Source organism: Hesperophylax consimilis, chromosome 1 (genome assembly GCF_061612785.1).
Source record: "Hesperophylax consimilis isolate HC1 chromosome 1, BYU_Hcon_1.0, whole genome shotgun sequence".
NCBI classification, from domain to species: Eukaryota; Metazoa; Arthropoda; class Insecta; order Trichoptera; family Limnephilidae; genus Hesperophylax; species Hesperophylax consimilis.
In genome coordinates, this window is record NC_142836.1 from 26,923,721 (window position 1) to 26,947,667 (window position 23,947).

Genomic DNA, 23,947 nt, shown 5'->3' on the forward strand with positions numbered 1-23,947 from the left:
GTAATTCAAAAGCTGTACCAATTTGAACATTTCCTTCTTCTTCTTCTGGACTTTTGTGTTGGAGGTTGATCATCGACCCTGTCCTGCGTTATAAAATGGGTTGTATTTAGATACTGACACATAGCAAACTTATAAAATTAATAAAAAAACATAATTTTTGGTTTTGTTTTTTAGTTTTCAGTTTTTTTTTTCGTTTATGTTTCATTTGATACCTCACACGATTCAATGTTAAGTATATTAAGCGCAAGAGTACATTCTGTACAGTTTAAAGATGGGGGACCTATGTTTGGCTGCTTTGTAAGACGGGTTTAGGTAGTGGCTATTTTAAAGTTCAATAAGTTAAATCGAGTTAAAAATAATGTACGTATTCCACAAAATTAAGATCAGAGTACGTGGTAATGAATTTTGAAATTAGTATGGCGATTTGACATGCCAATATTGAACATGAGAGATTTCTGCATTGTCTCAATTACAGAATGAGCGCACCTGAACGGGGATACATACGTCTTCACTCTCTCTCTAATGGGCAAATATACTTTTCATGTCATGACCCTGTAAAAAGTCTGTTATAACGTTATCATCTGTCCTGACTTACTTAAGCTAATAAACTTTAAAATTCCATTTGGTTTTGGTAAAATACCACAACTAGATTTAACGACTTACTACACGCTAGCCGACGCACTGAAATGCTGATGTCCAGGAACCAATCAGAATAATATAAAATAAAATAGTGAGGCAGGTTATACACAACTTAAAATATAGTATATAATACCATATATTTACAAAACTCATACATATTTACTTTTTTCTACCATTTGAAACTGTTCTATTATTGAAACATTAGTTTTTCAACAATGTCATTGTTACTAACTCACATATAGTTATTTACTTACTAATGATCTGATAGTATTATTGTCCCAGCGTCTGGACGGTGTAGGCCCTCTGATTGGTCAAATTTAAATTGTCTGTTTCGGGTAACTTGAATATTAAGACACAATTCCATACTAAAATAGGATCGCCTCATAATAATACGAGATTTCTTCATAAGCATCGTTTCTGCTCATATAATTTTTGGATAATATCGAAGAAAATATGTTTTAGAAAGTTCATAATCCATTGGATTAATTACATTACAATGAAAATTCTCCACAGTTACGTGATTATGTTTGACGTTTATAAAAATTCACGTGTTTCTTCAAGATGGCCGACAGAGCGCACCTCTGGCGGTTTAAAAACGAACCAAATGCCTGGCGCGAATATTTAAATATGCAGCTAACAATACTTGACTACTTACCATTAACAAGCGTTTTATAAGAAGATTTCTTCTGGAAGCTTATCACTTTGTAATGGCATTTATCATTATTTTTTATATTTTTTTCTTCTTATTAATTATATCTGATTTTATATTGGCATGTTTTCTAATTTCTAAAATTGCAAAATTATTTATTTGCGATGCTTTATATCCTGAGTGAAGTATTTTAAGACCTGAATTTTTATCGAAAGTGTGATCATTATTTAAAAGATTAACTCAGATTCACTATTTCCATTTATAGCCCTGCGATATTCTTTAGTTCTGACTTCAAAGTTTCTATTGGTTCTACCTTTGTAAAAGAAATTACAATCATCTCAATTGAGTTTTTAAACTCCTGTTTTTTTTGTTTGAATTTTGCTATCATTATTATTAAGAATATATTTCTTCATTGTTATTAGTGTAAAACGCCAGTTGAATGGTACCAGGATTGTTTATATATATATAATTTTAGAAGTATCGCTATCCACAAACAGAATTCTACGCCATTGTTTATTTCTATCTTTAGAAAGACCGTTTGAAGAGAATGTGTTTAATTTTTTTATTTAGTATTTCAACTATCAATTTATTAGAATAACCGTTATTAAATGCTATTTGTCTTATGAATATATTGTTTTATGGTTATATGCTATTTGTTTTTTTCAGGTCTTAAAATACTTCACTATAAATAATTTTTAAATTTTAGAAATGAGGAAACATATTAATATAAAAGCAGATATAATTAACAAGAATTTTTTTATAAACTCTCTTTTAAATATTTTCCCACTCAACTGGTCTTTCCCGTCTAACGATATTGTAATTCCTAATTATTATAAACCCAGCCTACTCTTACTCCTCCCCCCTCCTTCCACTTCTTCTTTCCCAATTGCAATCTATATTTAATTTTTGACTTCGGTGTATACACAATAAAATGTAAACATTATATTTATTTATTTATTGGACAATTTGCATAGCGCCGCTTTTGTGAGATATCACCTCAGGGGCGCTATATTGTAATAATCTACCTTTATATATAGATTTTTACTCTCCTGATGAAGGTGTATATATAATCTAGCTTTAAACTTTATTAGATACAGTAACAGTTGTAGGTAAAGAATTACCACCAGTTGGAGTAAAATTAACACCTTTTAATTAAACCGACTGCTAATGTCATCGCACAATTACCCTCCTTTTATTCATAAACACTGGTACAATTAATCAATATGTAATAATCTATTATTTAAGTCAACTTTGTTAAAACTGTCTTTAATTGTGACAAACTAAACGATATTGATTCAACTTATAGACATTGACGAACACATATTTAAGCACTGCAAGTCTCCTATGAGCTAATTATATTAGGTACGATAACAGTTAATATCAGTTGTAGACATGTAGTCAATAATAGTGTTTCATTTGAAATAATCCATCACAAATACGTAAAATTTCATTTATTCAAACAACTGTCATTCTTATTATGCGTAAATTTAGAATGTTATTATTAATTAACTCCTTCCTGTTCCGTGTTTTAACAATATATATACTCACCCTCTCTCTGTGAATGTTCTAATATCTATCTATTAAATGTAACTGTTGTTAATATCACTTAAAATGGGCGAAGCCCAAGCAAGAGCCGCCTGCAGGGGCTAGCAGAAAAAAACCCGCGGAGCGGGTTTTTAACTGCTAGTATATTATATATTCTGTAATTTTTTTAATGAAATAAATAACTTTTCTAATTTCCTGTATTCTCTAAATATTAAGATATTGTGCACCTTTTCTCATTACTAGATAAGATATTTTTTAACGTATAAATTTAAATAAATTATTTGCTATTTTTTTCTCACAAATTTATGTAAAAAAATATTATTTGTAATGATTTATTATTGTGATATTTTACAGGCTTCCATGTTAATCTGTGAAAAAAAACTATCATTTAGGCGAATTGTTTTTTATAGTCTTGTTTATTACTGTCTGTATCTGTGTTTTTTGAAATATTTTTTTTAAAATCTTTTGGGTTTCTAAATATTGTTGTTGTTTTTAAATGAATTTATACAAATAAAAATGCTAATTTCAGTTTTTATGCGGCCTGTGTAACTCTGGTTTAATAAAGTCTAACCTGCTTTAAATTGAAGTGTCATTTTCAATTTTCTAAATTGCAATTGATGGCATGAAGAATTAGTTACCTATCATATAACATTTTTCATAAAAATAATTTTGTAATTTTCGAAATTTCAACTGATTCGAAATATTTTTTTTAATTTTGTCATCATACCAATTTTTAACAAAGACTGTTCTGTTATAAGGTACGCAATTATAGTTGATCCAAACAACATAAAACTTAGTTTTGTGTATATTGTTTCATATATTATGTAAACTTATATACATATACCACGGTACTGACCTTTTTTGCCTATCTTACAAACAGGTAACAGTTTGTAACATGGACTATTCAAAATATGTGTTCTGCTTTTAGTATGTACCATCGGAGTACTGAAAGGCTATAATTTAGGCCCACTTATCTTTTCCTTAAAAAATAACGATATTTCTATTCTACGCTCTAGGTCTCTTATCTTCGCTAACCAAAAACAATTCTTAGAAATACAAACTTTAGAAGACTGTAATCGAAGTTAATCAATTGGAATTGTTTACAATAGTAAAAGAAATAGTAATGAGTTCATAGTATCATATCTGGTAATGTCGGTCAACCATTGTCTCCGGGGATCTTAAATAAAATATTTTTATGGTATGCTGACGTTTTTTTATTTAAATTTTTCTTTTTCATATTCAGTAATATTATTATAAAATTTATGTGAAACAAAGGTTATTTATAAACAGTTATGCTGTGTAGTTATTATTACGTGTTAAAGTTGTTACGCCTAATGAAGGCATTATCAAACTCTCATTTCAGGCTCATATGGCTTGTAGTACTGCATTGAGAATTTTTCTAGGCACTGCAAGGAATTTTAGAGATACTCAGGTTTTTATAATCTTATGCAATTCCTTAGTAAGCAGACTGAAGAGTGGGTCGGTAATTTGGAGCCCAGGTACAAATAAAGTACTCCCTTACGGTGGAGAGAGTTCTGACTTTAGAATCAACCATCTACGAGGAAGGGGATGTTGCACATTTCTTCAAACTGTTTCGTGGATCGTTTTAAAAGTGGGCTATCATGGAGAGCATTCATTTATATATTCCCGATGGGTATCTCCGTCAACGACAACACAGTCTGTCCTATCACCCAGCCTGCAGGACTAACTTGCCAATGGTCATGCTAATTGGGAAGGCAATCTTGCCATTGGACAGAATCAATTCGGATATCGTCATATTTAGCATCATTGAGGCTGTTTATATACCTTTAGATGACTTAAGTTTATTTTATTCGTGTACTTCTGCTTTATATAATTTATAATTATGCTTTATATCACTTTGTTAAAAACGCCCTAAAATTTGAATTTCGGAAAATTTAAAAAATATTTTTATTGCATTGAACTGAATTAAAAATGGCACTTATAAGCAGCCTTTTGTTAACCTGGCTATTTAGATCTGTTTATTGAAAGGTGTTTGAAAACAGTAAAATATCAAAAATCCTAAAATAAAAAACTCCTAATTCAACCCTGAAAATATGTTTAGGTAGGTAAATTTTGATAAATATGTACAGTAAATTTTTATTATGCATGTATAAATTTATTAATTTATACTACATAAACAAAAAATGTATTTAGGCGTTTACAGAGCTTGATTTCGTCACATTAATTAGTAGGTAAGTATTTTGAGTTAATTTTGTCATTTTTTTTATATATATTTTTTTATTATTTTAGGCACTACTTTACGTACATAATAGAGATATGAAAAAAATAAACATTTTTTTTTAAATTATATATACTCTACCTAGTTGTAGTAAAAATTTAGATTGTTTTACATCAATGTGAAGTATGATCTAAATTTTGAGATTCAATCGAAATTCTATGTTATGATTTGCTATAACTCGAAAATACAGCTCTGATGACGTTTCATTATTTTTTTATCTATTTACATTGCCTTAATTTGACATTTACATTTTTATTTAATTCCTTTACATAAATTTTATCAAGCTCTTTGAAGTTACTGAAAATTAATTAAATTAAAACGTGTTTAAATTGTTTCCATGATAACTCAACACACTTTTAAAAAGCGATATAAAGTCATTAGAAATGATGAAAAAAAATATTTACCTAAACTAACCTACATAACCCAGTTAATACAGTTTTTGTTTCATCACTTTCCATGACTTTATATTACTTTTTAAAGATCTGATGAATTATCATTGTGATTATTTATCCGGTTACCGTTTAAATTATGACATTCAACGATGACATCCGTGGCAAAGCTAAGCTACGAATCCTCTAGGTCGCGGGTTGGAAATATTTTTTTATGATTAAATTTGCACTGTCGTAAACATGAAATAACTTTCACATTGAACCAATGCAAAAACATACAGAGTATGTTTGCGGCACGTTACAAAGTTGTGGGTACTCTCAGTATTGCATTGGTGAAAGATCACCATACTGAATTGAAACAATGCTGGGAATATTTACTAGCCATGTTTCGTGAACAAACATTAACTACCAGGTACTCTCGTGCGGTATTCATACAAAAATACATAATCTTAATTAGTGAAAAATCGTCTTTACGAGATGTACTAATTAAGGTGACGACATCATTATAAAGGCTAAAATAAACATGTTGTCTCTAACGGTATCATTCTTTAATTTTACTTCAATCTTTAAGCAGCTCAAAATTAAAATTTTTTTTTTTTTAAATTACTGATTTCTAGTTCTTAAAATGTGGACACTATTAAATGTGTTAATATTTTTCCTACCAATATTGATGTAAGTTTTTAAATTTTTTTTATATATCTTAAAGATGGTCTAAATTACAATCAATGCTCAACTACCTAAAAGTTGGCTGGTCAAGACAATTTTTAGTTTACCTTTTTATAGTATTAAGAATATTCAAAAAACCATACCTCACAATGAATATAAGGTTGCGAAATAAAAATTGCTTTCCCCTAAAAGTTCCAGTTCTGCAAAAATTTCATGACGCAGCAGCTCAAGTACACTCAAACAGTGAAACTCTTTAATTACATTTTCCAAGGTACCACTTGAGAGATGAACCGATAAAAGTTTGTTTTGGGCGTGCGAGCCGAAGAATGTCAATACATAGTACATCTAGTAATTTAAGTACGTATTGTAATTTAAGTACAAGATGTAATTTAGGTAGATATTGTAGTTTAAGTACAAATTGTTATTTAAAAACATATTGTAATTTAATTACATATTGTAACTAAAGTAAATTTTAAATTTAAGTACTTATTGTTACTTCGGATGAAATTCTTCAAATTCATTATTAAACAGCAGCTATTCATTATCAAATTCAAATTCAAATTCTAATTCTAAATTCATTATCAAATTCCTTATTAAGCAGCTAATCAATTTCATTGGACTGTATGAGTCAAAAAGTATTGTGTTATTACGATTGTTTTTAAATTCGGAATAATGTTCGTTACATTTCTAGCGATTTTATGTTCACCAATTATTTTCTCATTTTACAAGTCACCTTGTTGCTGCGTGCATGCAATACATTCATAAAGCATTTTAAAAGAGGACGAGTTAAAATGTAGTTATGCACACCGATAATATAGAACGTTTCATAAAAGTTTTTCGAACTAGTTTGGAACACCCCGTAAATTCCCAAATACTGGATGGGTTGCGACGTTTTTTTTACAATTCCATTTAAATTTAGACTCACGATTCAAATCGACAATTGTCTCTCTACGTTTTTTTGTGGTTTTCTCTTTAGCTTCCAAACAAAAATTAAATAATTTTGTTTATCAACCCAGTACACCACTTGACAAGTAAGAGTCCCTTTAAAATGATTTAACTGCATTGAAAAGAAAAATAATAGAAAATGTTTTTTTATGTGTTTTAGCAATGGGGAATCCACTCTGAGGAGATTTCCTGGAGGATTCCGATTCGGGGCCGCCACTGCATCCTACCAGATAGAAGGTGGATGGAACACTTCAGGTAATTAACAACACTGACCCATTCATTTTAGGGGTAGGCAGAGAGGATGAACCACAATACATTTCTGTCATGACTAAGAGCGGAAAATGCAAGGAGAAAACTAAAATATGCTCATTAATTGCACCAAAACTTGACCAAAAATCGAGGATTTAGAAAAAAAATTTATTGAAATATGCAAAATGTTGAATTCGCCAAATTAATCAATATTAACGTTTTTTACATTTAAAGATATTTATAATATTTTTATTTTTTAGGAATAATCGTGTTATGAAATTCTAAGTTTTGGCAAAGGTTATATAAATGAAAAAAAAACATTCATTGCATTTTTAAAACCAGTTAATTGATATAATTTCAAAACGGTAATAAATAATATTTTAATATTTGAAACTGTTATTTCGTGGTGGAATTCCATTATAAATATATATAAAGAACACAATTTTAAACTTTTTCCACTTGTTTACAAGTGGAAAAAGTTTAAAATTGTGTTCTTTATATATATTGGTAATAAATAACATTAAAAAATTTCGAAACACCAAAAACAAAAATTAAATCTTAAATTTAAATTATTCATTATGTTATTTTAACATCGAAAACTTTTTCAGCATCAGAATCTGTCTACTACTGATATAAGAAGAGTATAATATTTTAGTTTTAAAACAATCAGGCAATTATTTTCAAATTCAATCAAACAATTATTTTCAAGGTCACAAACGAAAATTTTCGGGATCTTAAAAAAATGGTTTTCTATCGCAGGGTTAAATTTGTTTATAACAATCGACCCGTTTGCTGACCTTTTTATAATACGATTCTAACCGATTTATAAGAGCAATATACTTAACTCTTAAACCCTACCACTCTGGGAATGTAATTATTCCTACCACGGGGTACTGCAGTACCCCGCGCAAAAAGAATGAATAAAATGAAAGTCTTTGATATTTTTTAAAATATGATTTTTATTATGGCAAAGTAATAAGAAAAGACAATAAAATTTATTAATAAAAACTAATAGACATTTTTGTCGTTACATGGAGGACAGATTTTGTATTGATGGTCAACACAAATATGGCGGCGACAAGTGTTACAGACAGATCGAGATTTTCTGTCCTTTGTGCGCGGACAAAAACAGCAGCGACCAGGTTTGAGATTATTAGGGACCGGCCTATGATCTTCACTATGAATATTCAAGACTGCACGTATAGTTTCTCTGATATCCCGGGGTAAACTTTGCTATTGTAATTTTGCTCTCATATGAGGCTTTATGAGTGCCATTGACAAACTCTTAAGAAATTTACACCGCTTGGTTATTTTCTCTTCATCAATGTTAGTTAACAGCTTGAATAAGACCCAAGAGTTGACAATAACGGTATTTTGCAACCCCTAAAAGAGACACATGGGCCACCTTTTGACGTTCCTGGACGTCGAGTATTTCTTACAAAGTTGGTCGAACACATCCACCCCGCATTTGGTTTTATTATAGAAATGTATTATTTCTGGAAGGTACACTTCATTATCCTTTTCAGGGCTGTCATGCATGGTGGACAGCATGATTACAATTTTCTTTTTAGCTGACTTCAGAGGACAATACGACAAAAGTGTGAGAAGTCCGTCGTAGGCAAACATTGATGTGCATCTCTCTCGATTTTTAGTGTCCAAGAAAACAGGAAAATTTTCTCGTTTATTCTTCTTTACAGTTCCAACTAATGTTATAACTTTTTCCAGTAACTTCTTGGCTGTGGGTATAGACGTGAACCAATTGTCACATGTCAGGTTTCTGTTAAGACGTTAATAGGTGGGTTCAACAAAATATTGCGGCGAGGCATTCTTGAGCGAGAAGGCTTAACACCAGTCCACTTTTGTCGATTATTATGACTTTTTCCATACATAACTAATGGAAAATCAACCAAGCGCTTACCGTCTTCATTTATACCAACCCAGTAATTGTCATGCACTAAATACTCTTCATCTCCTTCCACACTATCTTGATCACTGTCTTCACGAGGTGCAACTTCAGAATGGTCCCGGAAATCCTCGATAACACCGTCGGGCTCATCTTCTGAATCTTCTCCTAGGTTGAGCTCTTCGTCATCAGATACCAACAAAGCAGCTGCAATTTAACCCTCCCCCCCCCAAGACTTCGAGTCTGGGATGCCATATTTGAAAACAATACAGACACCTCATTACACTGCATACACTGTCATTACATTCATAACACATTATTAGTCCATGAATGTCTCGTTATTGGGCGCAGGCCCTCCTTATCAAAACTGTACTCCATAACCATTATCACAAAGTAAAGTTAATCATAAATAATGTGTAAACTTACCAGAGAGATGTCGAAAAACACCTTCAGTAATTCAAGTATAACTGGAAGGAAGAACTAACAGTATTCCTACCACGGGGTACTGGGGTACCCCGGAACACCTGTGGACGCGAATGCACTTGCCGGGCGGTGACGGCTTCCTGACGTACTTACGCGCCAATTATCGAGAGTAGATTAGCTAGAGCGATTTTTGCAACAGTGCAATATTGTTAAAATTGTTGATATTTTAAACACCAGGGGGGTACTCCAGTACCCCAGGTAGGGTTTAAGAGTTAATAAAATAAACGGATGTACTTTCTAAACTTATGGGTACATAAACGTTTCGTTTCGGCGTTCCGCGCCGTTTGAGGTTGCTTCGTTCCTTTCCCATAATTCGTAGCTCGGTTCGCGGAAATGTTGTTCTGTTTATACGTAGCATAATAGTGTTGTTGATAAAATTGAATCATTTGTCTTGATAAAAATATTAAATCTAGCTCTGTATTTTTAAAATATCTTTCGAGCGTGATAGAGAGTTGGAGGGGGGATCGGTCAGATTCTCAATTTTACAGTTTTAATTTCGTTGTAATCGTTGGCATAGTATATAGCTGCGTCAAGCCATATGCCCCAATATGTTATGTAGGTATCTGAATATGTTTGAATTTATGAGAAGTACGAGATAGAAAGGCTGGCAAGGATATTGCAAGAAGAATGAATTTAGGAAACACCCTGAACGCGAACGTCGTTAATGAAAAGTTGTCCAAATAAGCGAAGATAGCAGTTAACAATGGTGTGCTGATACCATCCCTGATGTATGGATGTGAGGCATGGAAGTGGCAAAGGAAGGATGGAAGTAGACTGATTACTGTTTGAGAAATAAGATCCATTTTTTTAATGTGAAACCGCACAAGAGTGGCAGTCTGGAGCCAGTGAGACTATGGAATCCTCAATCGTTTTTTGTGAGTCTGGAGGTGGTGGGGAGTGGAAGGAGATGTGGTAAAGGAAAGTGAGGAAGTAACTCGATATTCAGATTTGATCAACATACATGGCTAAAGCCATTTCAAGCGAAATTTCAATTATGAATGATGATATTACACCAAGGCGATACTGAGAGTATCTTCCCCTCTGGAATATGCCGCAAATATTCGAGTTATTATTTTAAATTAGTAATTTGTGAAAAAACACAAATAATCTAATAAAATTTCACTGTGCATGCTAGTATTTGAACCCTCGACCTCCAGATTGCTAGTTGAGAACCTTACCCCTCGACCAGGGAGGACTTCAAAGGCTTAAACCGAGATACAAATAAGAAGAAAGAATGCAAGGCTGATACGTAGATGGTTTGAACATGAAAGCGGGTGGACGAAGAATGAGTATAAAGGGAGTATTATATATGTCACCCAAAGAGAATAGCAGAGAATTGCACGATCTTGTGAATGATATCTTTCTTTGATTATGTCATATCAAGAATCACAATGAAAGAAGCGTATGAGATGATGTATGAATGTAATAATCATAGACCAAAGCAAGGAGTATGTGCCAAGAGAGATTCTTGTAGCAGTTCATTCTCAATGCCTACAAATTCAGAGAAATAGCGTTTTGGTTAGTTTAGATTAAGTTTCAGAGTCGAAGTATCGCCTTGGTGAAAATTAAAAACTATTTGATAGTTGTGTTTAGTGACCAGATCAATATAGCCAGATATTATCAACTTCCTCGCGCATCTTCTTTTCCTCGCTACATAACCCCAATCGGTGATGCCATAGTCCCAATGCTTCCGATTAGTTGGGATGACTTGGGACGTTTATACGGAATTCTTTAAAAAAATCCAACATTTCTGTCAAACAGGTACGTTGGAAGAATAGTGTAAGCAACGTCAATGTTTTTATAAACATGGAACAATGTTTTTTTTTTCTGAGAGCGATTAAACTGATAAGGTACTCAACCAGTAGCGGCTCTTCTATGAGAGTCATTTCATCAATGACCTGCCAAAAATATGCTGCAATAGTATAAATATAAAATGAATTTAACAAACTACCTGATTATTAATTTAGTTTTAATATTCGTCCAGATTCGTCCAGATTCGTACGTTTTTTCGATTCGTTTCAGTGCCATCTAGCACCCAAATGAGAAGCTTTTGTATATACTTACTTTAAATTTTGTCCGAAAACCATCTTCTGTCTTTCTATTTGATATACAGACAAAGGAGGTAAATACTATCATGTCTGACGTATGCTTATTATCAAACAAAAAATATTTAAATTGGTTTTCAGAGATGAAGACTACGACCTACGATTATTAAGGTATTAGAGGAAAATGTTAAAAAATGTCAGCCGAAAAATTTTGTATTTATTTATTTAATATCAACGGTATAAATATACCATAAACAATGATAACATGTCACAGTTAAAATGGTAGAAATATTTAAAAAAAAGAATTACAAATATATGTGGCATTTGATTGTGAAATGACATTAGAGAGTAAGTAAGTAAGTAAACAAGAGATACAAGTACATAAGTTTCTATAGTGCAAATAAGGTAGAATTAGATTAAATTAATATTGATTGAAAAGATTTGATAGCATAGCCCTCTTGTACCTACCTTGCAGGCAGTTAAATAGATCTGCCACATCTGCGTATCTATTACTAACTTCATGCAACCTAGGTACAAGCGAGTGTTTGGAATACTCAGTCCTGATATTGTTGCATTTAAACAAAATTTTAGAACGAGTAGCTCTCGTGGGTATATGAAATTCAATGAGGTTAATTAAATCAGGACTGTCTACACTACCTTTTACAATTTTGAACATAAATATTAAGTCGGATATAATTCTTCGATCTGAGTGTTTTAATAAATTTAGATTTTTCATCAAGTAATTATAGTTTATATTTTCAATGGGAATACCGAATTTAAAATTAATGTGTCTTAGGAATTTATGTTGAATTTTTTCGATTGAATCTGAATGTAATTTGTAGTGGGAGGACCAGATCGAGGAGTTATATTCGACTTGACTACGAACCAGGGATGTATACAAAATTTTTAATTTTGAAATATTCTTGAAACCTGTACGATAAAATATAGCCAGCTTAAACTTGAATATTAGTTTAATATTAATATTAATTTTGTTTATCATTTTTGACGTTATTTGCATGGAATAATTTAAAATGAGAAATTCTGTGAATATCGTATCGCAAACAATACATTGAATCGCGACAAACGTATTCAAATAAAGTGACAATAAATAGGTTAAACACGATATTTTCAAACATAAAGTTAATTTTTTTTCAGTGGATTTGCGGGTGCATTAAAATAAACGTATTAGTATTTTTGCTTTCACGGTTTCCTTTTTAAATCTACTTTTAAAAAAATAGACAGAGGTTGGAATTTGTGATTTAAAAACTTTAAATAAAAAAAGAACTTTCAATAAAAAAAATCAATTAATTTGTTATATGTGTAAATAATAAGATAGTGAGTACCGTAAAATTTATAACATACATCGGCGTTTTTATAATATTCACTACGCATTAGCAATATGTATTAATATTAAATTATTTTTTTCGATTTACCTTCGACTTCTGAACCCCTTAAGCCGCCTCTGTACTCAACGTTAACTCAACGTAACTTAAGATAACGGTCATTAACGCGTGGAAACATTATGAGCTTTTATTTAATCCATTTAATCGTAAAATTTTGTTTATCTAATTTTCATATGGAACAGGACGGTGTCTAATAATAATCACATCTCATATTATGATGGTCATAATCCAGTTTAATCTCAGTATCAAAGGCCTACTCCGAGAAGAGCATAATGATAACATGAGATGACAAACGTAAATGAATTATCCAAAAAATTTAATTTGGCAACTGAGAAATAAAAACAAGTTTTTTTTTTAATAATAATTACCTACTCAGTATGCATTTAAAAGTTTTATATGGAAATACGTACTTTAGGAATAACAATATAATATTATAAAAATACTACGAAAAAAAATTTTTTTCTTGTAAGATATTACATATTTTTTAAGGCTAGCGCAGAGCCGAAAAATGCGGAACATGAAAATTTTTAAAATAATGGTTGGATGTATTTTTTGAACAATTATTTTACAAGCAATAATTGTTCGCCTGAAACACTCATCCACATTGAAAAATCTCCTGATAAAAGATACATGACGCCAACGGGACTCGAACCCGTGTCCCTTCGATTTCCGGTCGACAGCTCTGACCACTGAGCTATGGCGGCTTATCTCTTACCCGCGAAATTATTCAATATATACTAGTGTTTCATTCAACAATTACTGCTTGTTAAATTTTTCACCTGAAAACAACCAACTTTATTTTATATGAGAAAGGCATTGTAAGTGCTAACTCTCTCACTAGATGGCGTCGAGACAAAAATTGTCTACATTTTTAGGTGAAATACTTGAACTTGTCAAATATTAATTATTATTTTTTGGTAAACTAATGTTTTTTTAAGACAAGATTTTTTATGCATAGCACAAAGGGTAACAATTATTTTACAAGCAATAATTGTCCGCCTGAAACACTCATGTATCGTCATGTATCTTTTATCAGGAGATTTTTCAATGTGGATGAGTGTTTCAGGCGAACAATTATTGCTTGTAAAATAATTGTTACCCTTTGTGCTATGCATAAAAAATCTTGTCTTAAAAAAACATTAGTTTACCAAAAAATAAGTATTTTTTGAAAATAAAAATAAAATGTATATATTAATTCCTTAAATTATCTATTTTATATATAGTATATATATAAGCCATAGAGAATCGAATTCCGATGGACTGCTCAGAAGCTGACCATTACGCCACCACATATTTATTGATCTCGTTTATGATATAATATTATGTTATGAAAGCTTATGAAAATTGTTTTTTAAGGCTTCGAGATCATTAATATTATGAAATTCGGGTGATTACTTCCATTTATTGCTTAATAGAGTACTGGTATTAGGCGTTCTATCTAGCAAGCTTGGATGTGAGAGACAGATGAAGGTTAATACATGGGCTTTTATACTATTGTAATATATCGTTTTCGCTCTACACTAACGAAGCCAAACACCTGACTTGATTGTCCCACAAAATATCCAAATCTAATAAAAATTAAAATAATTTCCAACTTTTAAATACACCATTTAAAAAAAGCTAGAATTAACCGACAATCCAATTTTTTTTCTCGTTGTCCCTGTGTAACTCCCACCCTTTCCCTCTATCTACCCCTCCATCAGACTGTGTGTGATGCTCTTTTCTTCTCGTACACGCTCTTTTCCTCCTGTTTACCTTGTAATTGTCCTCTGTATTTAATTTAGTTTATATTTACATTGTCCTAAAAAAGGTTCAGTGCAACCGAAACCGGCTGACCTATAAAAGTCAAATAAAGTGTTTTAAAACGTAAAAAATAAATTCATTTATATAATATCAAGCAACAAAGTGTTTGCTTTATTCGATAATTCAAAATTATAATGTTAATAAAGTTACAGGTAAAATATTTTAAGCTGTTATATAATTCAATCGATAATCAAGGTGATGTTTGCAAGTAAATAAATATTCAGCTCTACCTACCGTAACTAAATATTTTAACTTAACTAAATATTTAACGTATCGTACGTAACGTACGTAACGTACTTTTAACGTAACTAAATATTTTTTCAAACGAAAAGTGTTTTTAAAATTCTTTCGTATTATTTTTTTATTTTTTTCATTTCATCTATTTAAAATAATTAATTTTTACAGATTCTTATAATTTATTATAATACAGATATGAGGTTTTCGTCGCCATAATATATTTTTAGTACTAAAGCGTTGGCATTTAAATTTCAATAACTAGGAAAAAAATATATCTCTTTGCGTATGTTTTTCAGGCATAACATGAATGTTGAATATGAATTTTAACGTTATCTATAACAACGAAAGGTGAGTGATGATTAATTTTTGGTGATAAAAAAAGGTTTATCATTCAGTCAATCCCCAAATTTTTCTCCAATTCAACTTCGTTTTATATTATCTCTTGAGAGTCCTTTCTCCTTTTATTCACTTCACTTGTCTATGAGAGAAAGATACAATAACACTTAGATGCAACCAATACTTTTCGAGCTCTCAAACTTGTATTTAACATTGTGCAGATAAAACAGAGAACATTTGGGACCGCCTAACTCACGCAAAGCCTTGGATGATGGAAGACCATTCCAACGGGGACATTGCTTGCGATTCCTACCATAAATACAAGGAAGACGTGCAGCTGCTCAAAGATATCGGACTCGACTATTACAGGTTCTCCATCTCTTGGACGAGACTATTGCCAACCGGTTTCAGTAACAAGATCAGCCAAGATGGAATAACCTACTACAACAGTTTGATTAATGAGCTGTTGGCCAACGGCCTGGATCCGGTGGTGACGCTCTATCACTGGGACCTGCCGCAAGCTCTTCAGGACTTGGGAGGGTGGACCAACCCCAATATGGCACAGTATTTTGAAGGTACAGTATTTTTTTTAAATTTATTTGCCATAGATACATCAAATAAACAGGTCCTTAATACATAATGGTTAAAAGCGTTTACAAAAAATCATTGATCACTGTATGGAGGACACCAGTGTCTTCCACAATTGACAGGGTAATAACGTACATGTATATTAGATGTCTCCATGTGCTCCTATCCTGGGGCACTCTAGTGGCCTCCGTATATTGCAAGCCAAACCTCTTATCGCAGAACCACTGCAGTTGCTTTCTGGAAGTATGCCTATTGAGTTCTACTGAACATCTTCTCTCTGGTCACCGGTTTTTACGTGTACGTCAGTATTTTGGCTTTTTTAATGCCCGTTCAAGCCACCTCAGTAAGCTGAGTTTGCTGAAAGCCGCCCTATTCAAATCGTCTTCTCCCCGCAATTTTGCTGGCCTAGTTAGTTTCAGAACTTGACCCAAGTAAATATATCGATCTAACATAATAATCTGTATGAAGTGTAGGAATTCCACAAACCTGATGAAGATTTCGTTCTCTTTCTTAGTGCAATGTTCTCGGCAGCCGACTGGCTACCTCTTGGACATTTCCAATGAGTTGAGAAATGACAACCAGTTGATTGATTGCAGTGTGTTTATAGCTGTATTAAAAGTATTTACACCGTGAAAGTATTTCTCCTTCTTCGGCAGTTGGTTAAGTTATCCTCTGTTGAACCCTGCAGCTAAAATATCGGGGCGATAGCCAGTAAGCTGTCGCCAACATAGCAAATTCCATCCATCAGCATTATTTTATAGCTATATCTTCTTGATTGCATAGTATTCGATTAAGGTCTTTGCTTCACTGGCAAATATAGTCGAAGTAGTGCATCAATTCCCTTAGATGATAAAATGGTTTTTTTTCAGGGTATGCAAAAACAGTTTTCCAGCTGTTTGGAGACAGGGTCAAGATGTGGATAACAATCAACGAACCGTTCGAGGTTTGTCAGGGTGGGTACGGCGTCACCAGGAGAGCTCCAGCTCTGAGTTTCAGCGGAGTGGCTGACTACCTCTGCGGCCATACCGTGCTGAAGGCACACGCCGCCGCCTACCGGCTATACGACCAAACCTTCAGACAATCACAGCAAGGTATCTTCTTCAATCACTACTTCACTAATGATGTCACCAATTTACACAAGACCTTCCGGCTAGTGAAATTATGGTTCTGTTCAAAACAAAATTTCATATATTTTTTTTATTCATTTGATCAATCCACGACTACCATAATACGCGCACATCACAAAATAAAATAAAAAAATATTGAATTAATTAATCAAATGTAAAGACTGTATTTTTTTGTTCTGTTTCTTCTTTCTATCTTTTTTCCCTTTAACTCTACTATTTTTATTATGTGTCTATGCATTATTTACAATTAATATGAATGTAATTGTATTAAATCTCATTGTTGTATGTTTACTATTTGTAATTATTTCAGGGAAAATATCAATTACTTTAAACGGAGATTGGTACGAGCCAGTTAATGAAACTAAGGAGATTGTGGCATTTTCTGAGAGGGCCATCCAATTCGAGGTTTGTTTTCAATTTAACCTGTCCCTTCATCATTTGATGAGGACACTTTTTGTTTAATTTGAAGATCATGTGGAACATATCGAAAAAACCAACAAACAATTGGGCATCGTTCTTCTCATCACATAACCATGTTATAAACCTTTTACACTTGAACTACTATATATGGCACATGTAAGATTGTAACACTCGTAATTAATTTGTTCTTCTCATTAATGTCTTAGGATTTTAAATGAAAAAAACACGCCACTAATAACAGAACTTATTGTAGGATGAAGATTAACTTAAAGCTGTAATCATTTAAAATAGTGGGTTAAATATTGACTCAATTTTTATTATTTACACAGCTGGGTGGCCAAAACTATGAGAGTTCTTATCAGTAAAATAACGATAAATTTATTTGACGTGATGGTCACAAAATGGATGTTGGTTAAGTGAATAACACATATCATTTAAGTATAATTAATCTTATTAATTAATCTATAGGGCGCCATATGATAGAGTTAAAAATTTAAAAATCTTTAGTTTGAACACAATGATAAAGTTAAGATCAAAATTAATTAAAAAAAAATGTTAAACCAAAGCAAAACCACGTTGGCTGCAGTTGATCGTTATTGACTGCATATCAATATTTTGTAACAGGAACCAGTGTTTGACGTTCCGATTCTCTACAAGATCTCATATTTTGTATCAATTTACATGTTTCATTTGGAATCCTTTTTTTTTTTGAGACACTTTTCATATTGTTTTGAAAATCATGAGGGTAACCATATTACTCATTACAAACGGAGAAAAAAATGACATACTGTTTCTGCATAAGATTGTGAAATTTAAGGTTAACCGCGCCACCCGAAGATATCATCGTAAGTCAATAATATTTTGTTGTTTTTCTCATATTAAGGTCATTCATTAAACATGCAGGGTTTTTGTTATTCTAAAAATAAAATCACTCTGGTCTACTCACCAGCTCTATTACAAAGGATAGAATTTCATTGTCCTGAATGCAATTCCAGATCGAACTCCTTATTATATATACATTTCATATCGAAATACGTACAAAACTCTTTTTTGGACGTAGATATCTGCCAATCTTATTCTCTAGGAGAAATTGATATTGTTCACTGTACACTTAAAGCGTTTAAAATTATATTAACCTTACAATGTTCTTAAATCAAAACTATTGTTTCTTTATTGATTATTTATTAATTTTTTACCTATACAATTTAATATTATAACTTTTAATATCAACTTGCATAACAAAAAATTTAAATGGGACATAACTGGTTTGTTTTATATTCACCATTGAATTTAAAAAATATGTATACTCCTAAGTCTATGTTTGCTAAATAAAAACAAAAAATATCTCTCGAAAGAGCTTGGCCTATTTTGTTATTCCTTATAATTTGTGCTATTTATTTTACAAAAGTAGAGATAACGTTACCATATTTATTTTAAATATACCGTTGATACTTTTAGTATGTATATAACAATGACCAGGTCTAAAGAGGATTCAATATGTTCGGTAAGAAATGTTGAATTTATTTTATGAGTTGGTTGAACATAAATATAAAACAGCACAAGAGTCTATGCTACCCGGAACTATGGCATCAGATTTAGAGGAATTATATACTCGTATAACTACTCTAGTTATAAATAATACATTCTGATGGCAGTATTCTACACTGGCACCTTCCAGCAATACGAGTTATGAGGCTTGGTTTACTTTCTTAGAATTAATGTATTTTATGCAGAATTATGCTGTGCTACACTAGCGCCTCTAGCGGCCAGATCTGCCAATATTTTGCTGGAGGTAGACGTATTATTAATATTATCGGATATTTGCTTTAAATCAGTTAGTAATGATTATCACTATGTAGAACCCGCGATAGGATTTAACCTCCTCATTTTTTTCTGCTCATACTGGAGTCCCTTGCCTTCTATATTCAGTCATCAGTCCGTACCGTCCTCCTCCAGGTCCTTTTCACGCAATCCGTCCACCTCTACATCGGTCTTCTTCTGGGTCGGGTTCACCTCTGATCTCCTGAAGTTAAGCAGGTAATCATATTATTTTAATTACATATTTTGGCTTTATGTTTCCAGTTGGGTTGGTTTGCGCACCCAATATTCTCGGCAGAGGGAGACTACCCCCCCGTGATGAAAGAGCGAGTAGCCCGCATTAGCCGGGAGCAAGGCTTCAGCCACTCGAGGCTGCCAATCTTCACTGAACAAGAGGTTTAACTCAGTTGTTTATATTTATTTAATCATCACTACCTACTAAAGCAATTTAATTAATATTCTTAAAGCTGTAAATGCTATCAAGCTAAAAAACTCCCATCCGGTACTAAGAAAATACTCCGGCGTAATTGTTTTAATACATATATTATTGTCTGTCAAATACAATATTTTCTTCCAGATATCCTACATCCGAGGAACGTTCGACTTTTTCGGTTTCAACCACTACACGTCTCAGATGGTTGGAGAGGAGATACCACGGCAAGTAGGCTTGCTTTCATTCCAGCAGGACGTGGGGCTGGAGTTTTTTCCAAACCCGAACTGGAAGGAGTCCGACTCAGCGGATTGGATGAGGGTAATTTTAAACATTATTAACATGCACAGTAATTTTTCTTTTGGTTCAGGAATAATTTAATTTGCACAGAATAAATTTAGGAGTGCTAACATAGGGGTCGCTTTGAAAATATATCTGTTCATTCAGTCTCGTTCGGAGACGTTCTGCCTGCTGCACTGTCCTACTGCCTGCGGTTCCTCGCTATCCGCCTTTATTCCTCAGTCCTTCCTGTCTTCTTCCGGTCCTCTTTCACGCACTCCACCTCTTCCGCTATCAAACTCTGGGCACTGCTCACTTCCATTTGAGTACCCAGAACCCACACACTAAGTGTCATGTCATTATTTTTACTCACATTTAAATCACATATTTTTGCAGGTTAATCCTTTGGGCTTTAAAAAACTCCTACAGTGGATTAAAGAGGAGTACGACAACCCAGAAGTTATGATTATGGAAAACGGTTATCCCGACTCAGGGACTCTGCAAGACTTGGATCGAATAGACTACATGCGAGGCTACTTGCTGGCCATGCTGGACGCAATAGATGGAGGTTGCAATGTCACCGTTTACACTGTATGGAGTCTCTTGGATAACTTCGAATGGCGTTCTGGATACACGTATGTTATTATTCATAAATTATTCAACATGTGCCGGTCATCAGTTGCTCTTTATTAGTGCTAATTCAGCCGCAAACCTTGTTAGACGCAAACGAGTAGTTCAAAACGGAAATAATTGCACTAATCTATTTTTTTTTTTTAATAAATTTAAAATAAATCAAATTTAATAATGTTATAATAATTATAAAGTTCTGCAAGTATTTCTGTTATTTTTACAGTTTTTAATGTAACAGCTGTTTCGGCTTTTGAGGCCATTATCAAACTGTCACAGTTTGACAGTTTGATAATGGCCTCAAAAGCCGAAACAGCTGTCACATTAAAAACTGTAAAAATAACAGAAATACTTGCCGAACTTAATAATTATTATAACATTATTAAATTTGATTTATTTTAAATTTATTTAAAAAAAAATTCAATGGAGTTCTACGAATTAAACACCAAAACAATAAATACACATCTTTTTCGCTGAAATTTACGTAAATTACCTTTCATCAGTATGGACTTTGATGATTCATTAAGTGATAAGGAATATCAGAATGATGGAATATCAATATAAGGATGATATTCAATCTAATACAGACTGATGAGAACGTGTTTATATTCAAAGGTTCATTTTTCACAATTATTAAAAATATATATGAGCAAAATTTTGCTTGAAGTTTGTAATAATTATAACAATAACATGATATCAAAAGTGAACATTTTCATTTGCGAGCCGAATAAATGTGAAAAGTCGAATGATTAGTGTTTTTCTGACATGTCTCGGGTAACTTTTCTGTTGTTTTTTCCGTTATGATTTTTTTATGTATATACAAACTGTGTTCTTGTTATCCGTGGGGAACTTTATCAAAAAGCAGCGGTAGTCGACATTTTGAAACATTATGCTGTGATGGTTTTGCAAAGAAACACGTTTAATAATTAAAATAATTATCAAAAAGTCAATCCAGTTCTATCTCGTCGGTGGTTTTTTGAGTTACGATGATGGCGCTAGGTCAGAGACCAGCTATATCAAAGACTCCGAACCGTTTTATCGTAACTGCCCTCGTTTCGTTCGTACAGAATTCCATTTTGTCGTATGTAATGAAATCTGAGTGTGCCATTTATTCTATTTAAAGTATGTATTAATAATTCCATTTAACCTTATCAAATAATAATAATAATATTTTAATGATTTGTATAGCGGCGTTTTTGTGCAAAATCACCTCAAGGGCGATGAAAAAATTTACAAACAATCATTATTTATATCTGGTCGTAATATTCATTTTGGGTTCCCACTTAAAAACTCACAAATAAATAAACATTTCGTATTATAAAAAACTTTTTGTACCTATCGTCATATATTTTCTTTTTTTTCTTTGGTCCAACACCGATTAAGTTAACTAGTACTAATCAATCATAACATTTTTTTATTATTTATTGTTTTATATATTCATGAAAAAAATGTTTATATATAATTATTACTAATCAATCATAATTTTTTTTACATGATTTAAAAAATTATATTTTATTAATTATGAAAATAATTGTTTTTCTGTTATTTTTAATATTACAAATAATTAAATAATTACAAGTAATTTCCAATTAATTTTTTTTAATATTAAATTAATATAAATAGCGGAAGCATAAAGTGTTTTGAAAAAAAACGAGTGTATATAATATGTTAGTATTTTGTTTCTAGGGGACATTTCGGGTTGGTCTCTGTGGACTTCAGCAACCCCGACAGGAGTAGGCGCCCGAAGGCTTCGGCGGGCTTTCTCAGAACCGTCATTAAGGACAGGATCGTGTTACCAAACAACTAACAACCCAAGCTCACTCCTACTTCAACTCAACATTTAGAAAAGCTGACGATAATTATCTATGAACTAACCAACTAACCGTAATGCCGTTTCACCGTAGGGGTAGGCAGAGTCTCGGTACACACCACTCCTTACTTCAGTCATCTTGGTATATCGTCTCGTACGTACCATTCTATTATTGTGACTCTTGACATAACCCGTCTTAAGTTATTGATTCACTTAATCGTGCCATGAGCTCTACTTCTACCGTGAACTTCCAGGATATATTATTAACGCTTTATACCTCTTTATTTTTACATCCACTCTTCGCGGCCAACCAATAAAATCTCGCCAAAAAATATAAACGGTGAAATCACTAAAATACTTAGATTAGAGATATACAAATACACATTTACCACCATCAAACAAATAAATAAATCTGTGCTGGAGAACTCACCTATAAAAAAAATCGCTAGGGTACGTAAATTTATATAATTTTTGCATATAAATAGTTACTGTATAAAGAAGATTATCCTGGTGTGCGCTGGTTATATTTTTTAATGAGATTTATGAAATTACATTAACATCTACAGTTCTATTATAAGATTTATGAAATTTTACCCAATCGACCTTAAAAACTTGAAGAACTGTCTACATGAGATTTCCATAAACCACCCGCACTGCATTTTCAAACACCTGAGTCAAGATGAAAATTCGTGTCTGAGGACTTCATCTAACACAAAATAAAGCCAGAAAAATACTTTTCACAAAAACTTGTGATTCACAAATTTTGAACAATTGCAGAATTTTCCATACTTCTTTCGTTCGAAGTCAAGTCGCATATAACTCCTCAATCTGGTACCCCAATTTTTAAATATAAGATTGATTAAAAAAAATTCCACATAAATTCTTAACACATATAATTTTTTTTTAAGAAAGACAAACTTTCCCGGATTTCAAATAACCCGACAATATTTAAAAATCTCCTATTACCATCACAGTAAGCGGAAAATATTGATTGCATTGTGATGAGGGACTTAACCAGCCGATGAATTGAACTCGGGATGCCTGGGTGAGACCCAAACGCGAAGCCAATTCAGTCACGGACCGGTCGAAACTAGGTATTCTCATTGAAAGCATTAAGTATAATTATTTGATTAACTAATAAAATTTATTAAAACTCTGATCGAGAAATTAAATATAACCTTTTATTTATTTTCAAAATTGTATATGGTAGTATAGACATTCCGGGATTTCTTAATCTTAATTAATTGTATATATCTACCAGTGTTACTCGTTCCAAATCACGTTTAAATGTAACAA

The 23,947-nt window shown here is 32.3% G+C and overlaps 1 protein-coding gene across 1 annotated transcript; it reads left to right on the forward strand.

Annotated features, from left to right (window-relative positions):
- Positions 1–4,483: 4,483 nt before the first annotated feature.
- Positions 4,484–22,648, forward strand: LOC149426547 (myrosinase 1-like). Its single transcript, XM_089634407.1, has 9 exons — positions 4,484–4,551; positions 7,254–7,348; positions 15,774–16,127; positions 17,010–17,231; positions 17,578–17,672; positions 19,770–19,901; positions 20,083–20,256; positions 20,611–20,849; positions 22,528–22,648. Exons 1-9 carry the CDS (start codon positions 4,484–4,486, stop codon positions 22,646–22,648), a joined length of 1,500 nt encoding a protein of 499 aa, XP_089490533.1.
- The last annotated feature ends 1,299 nt before the right edge of the window (positions 22,649–23,947 follow it).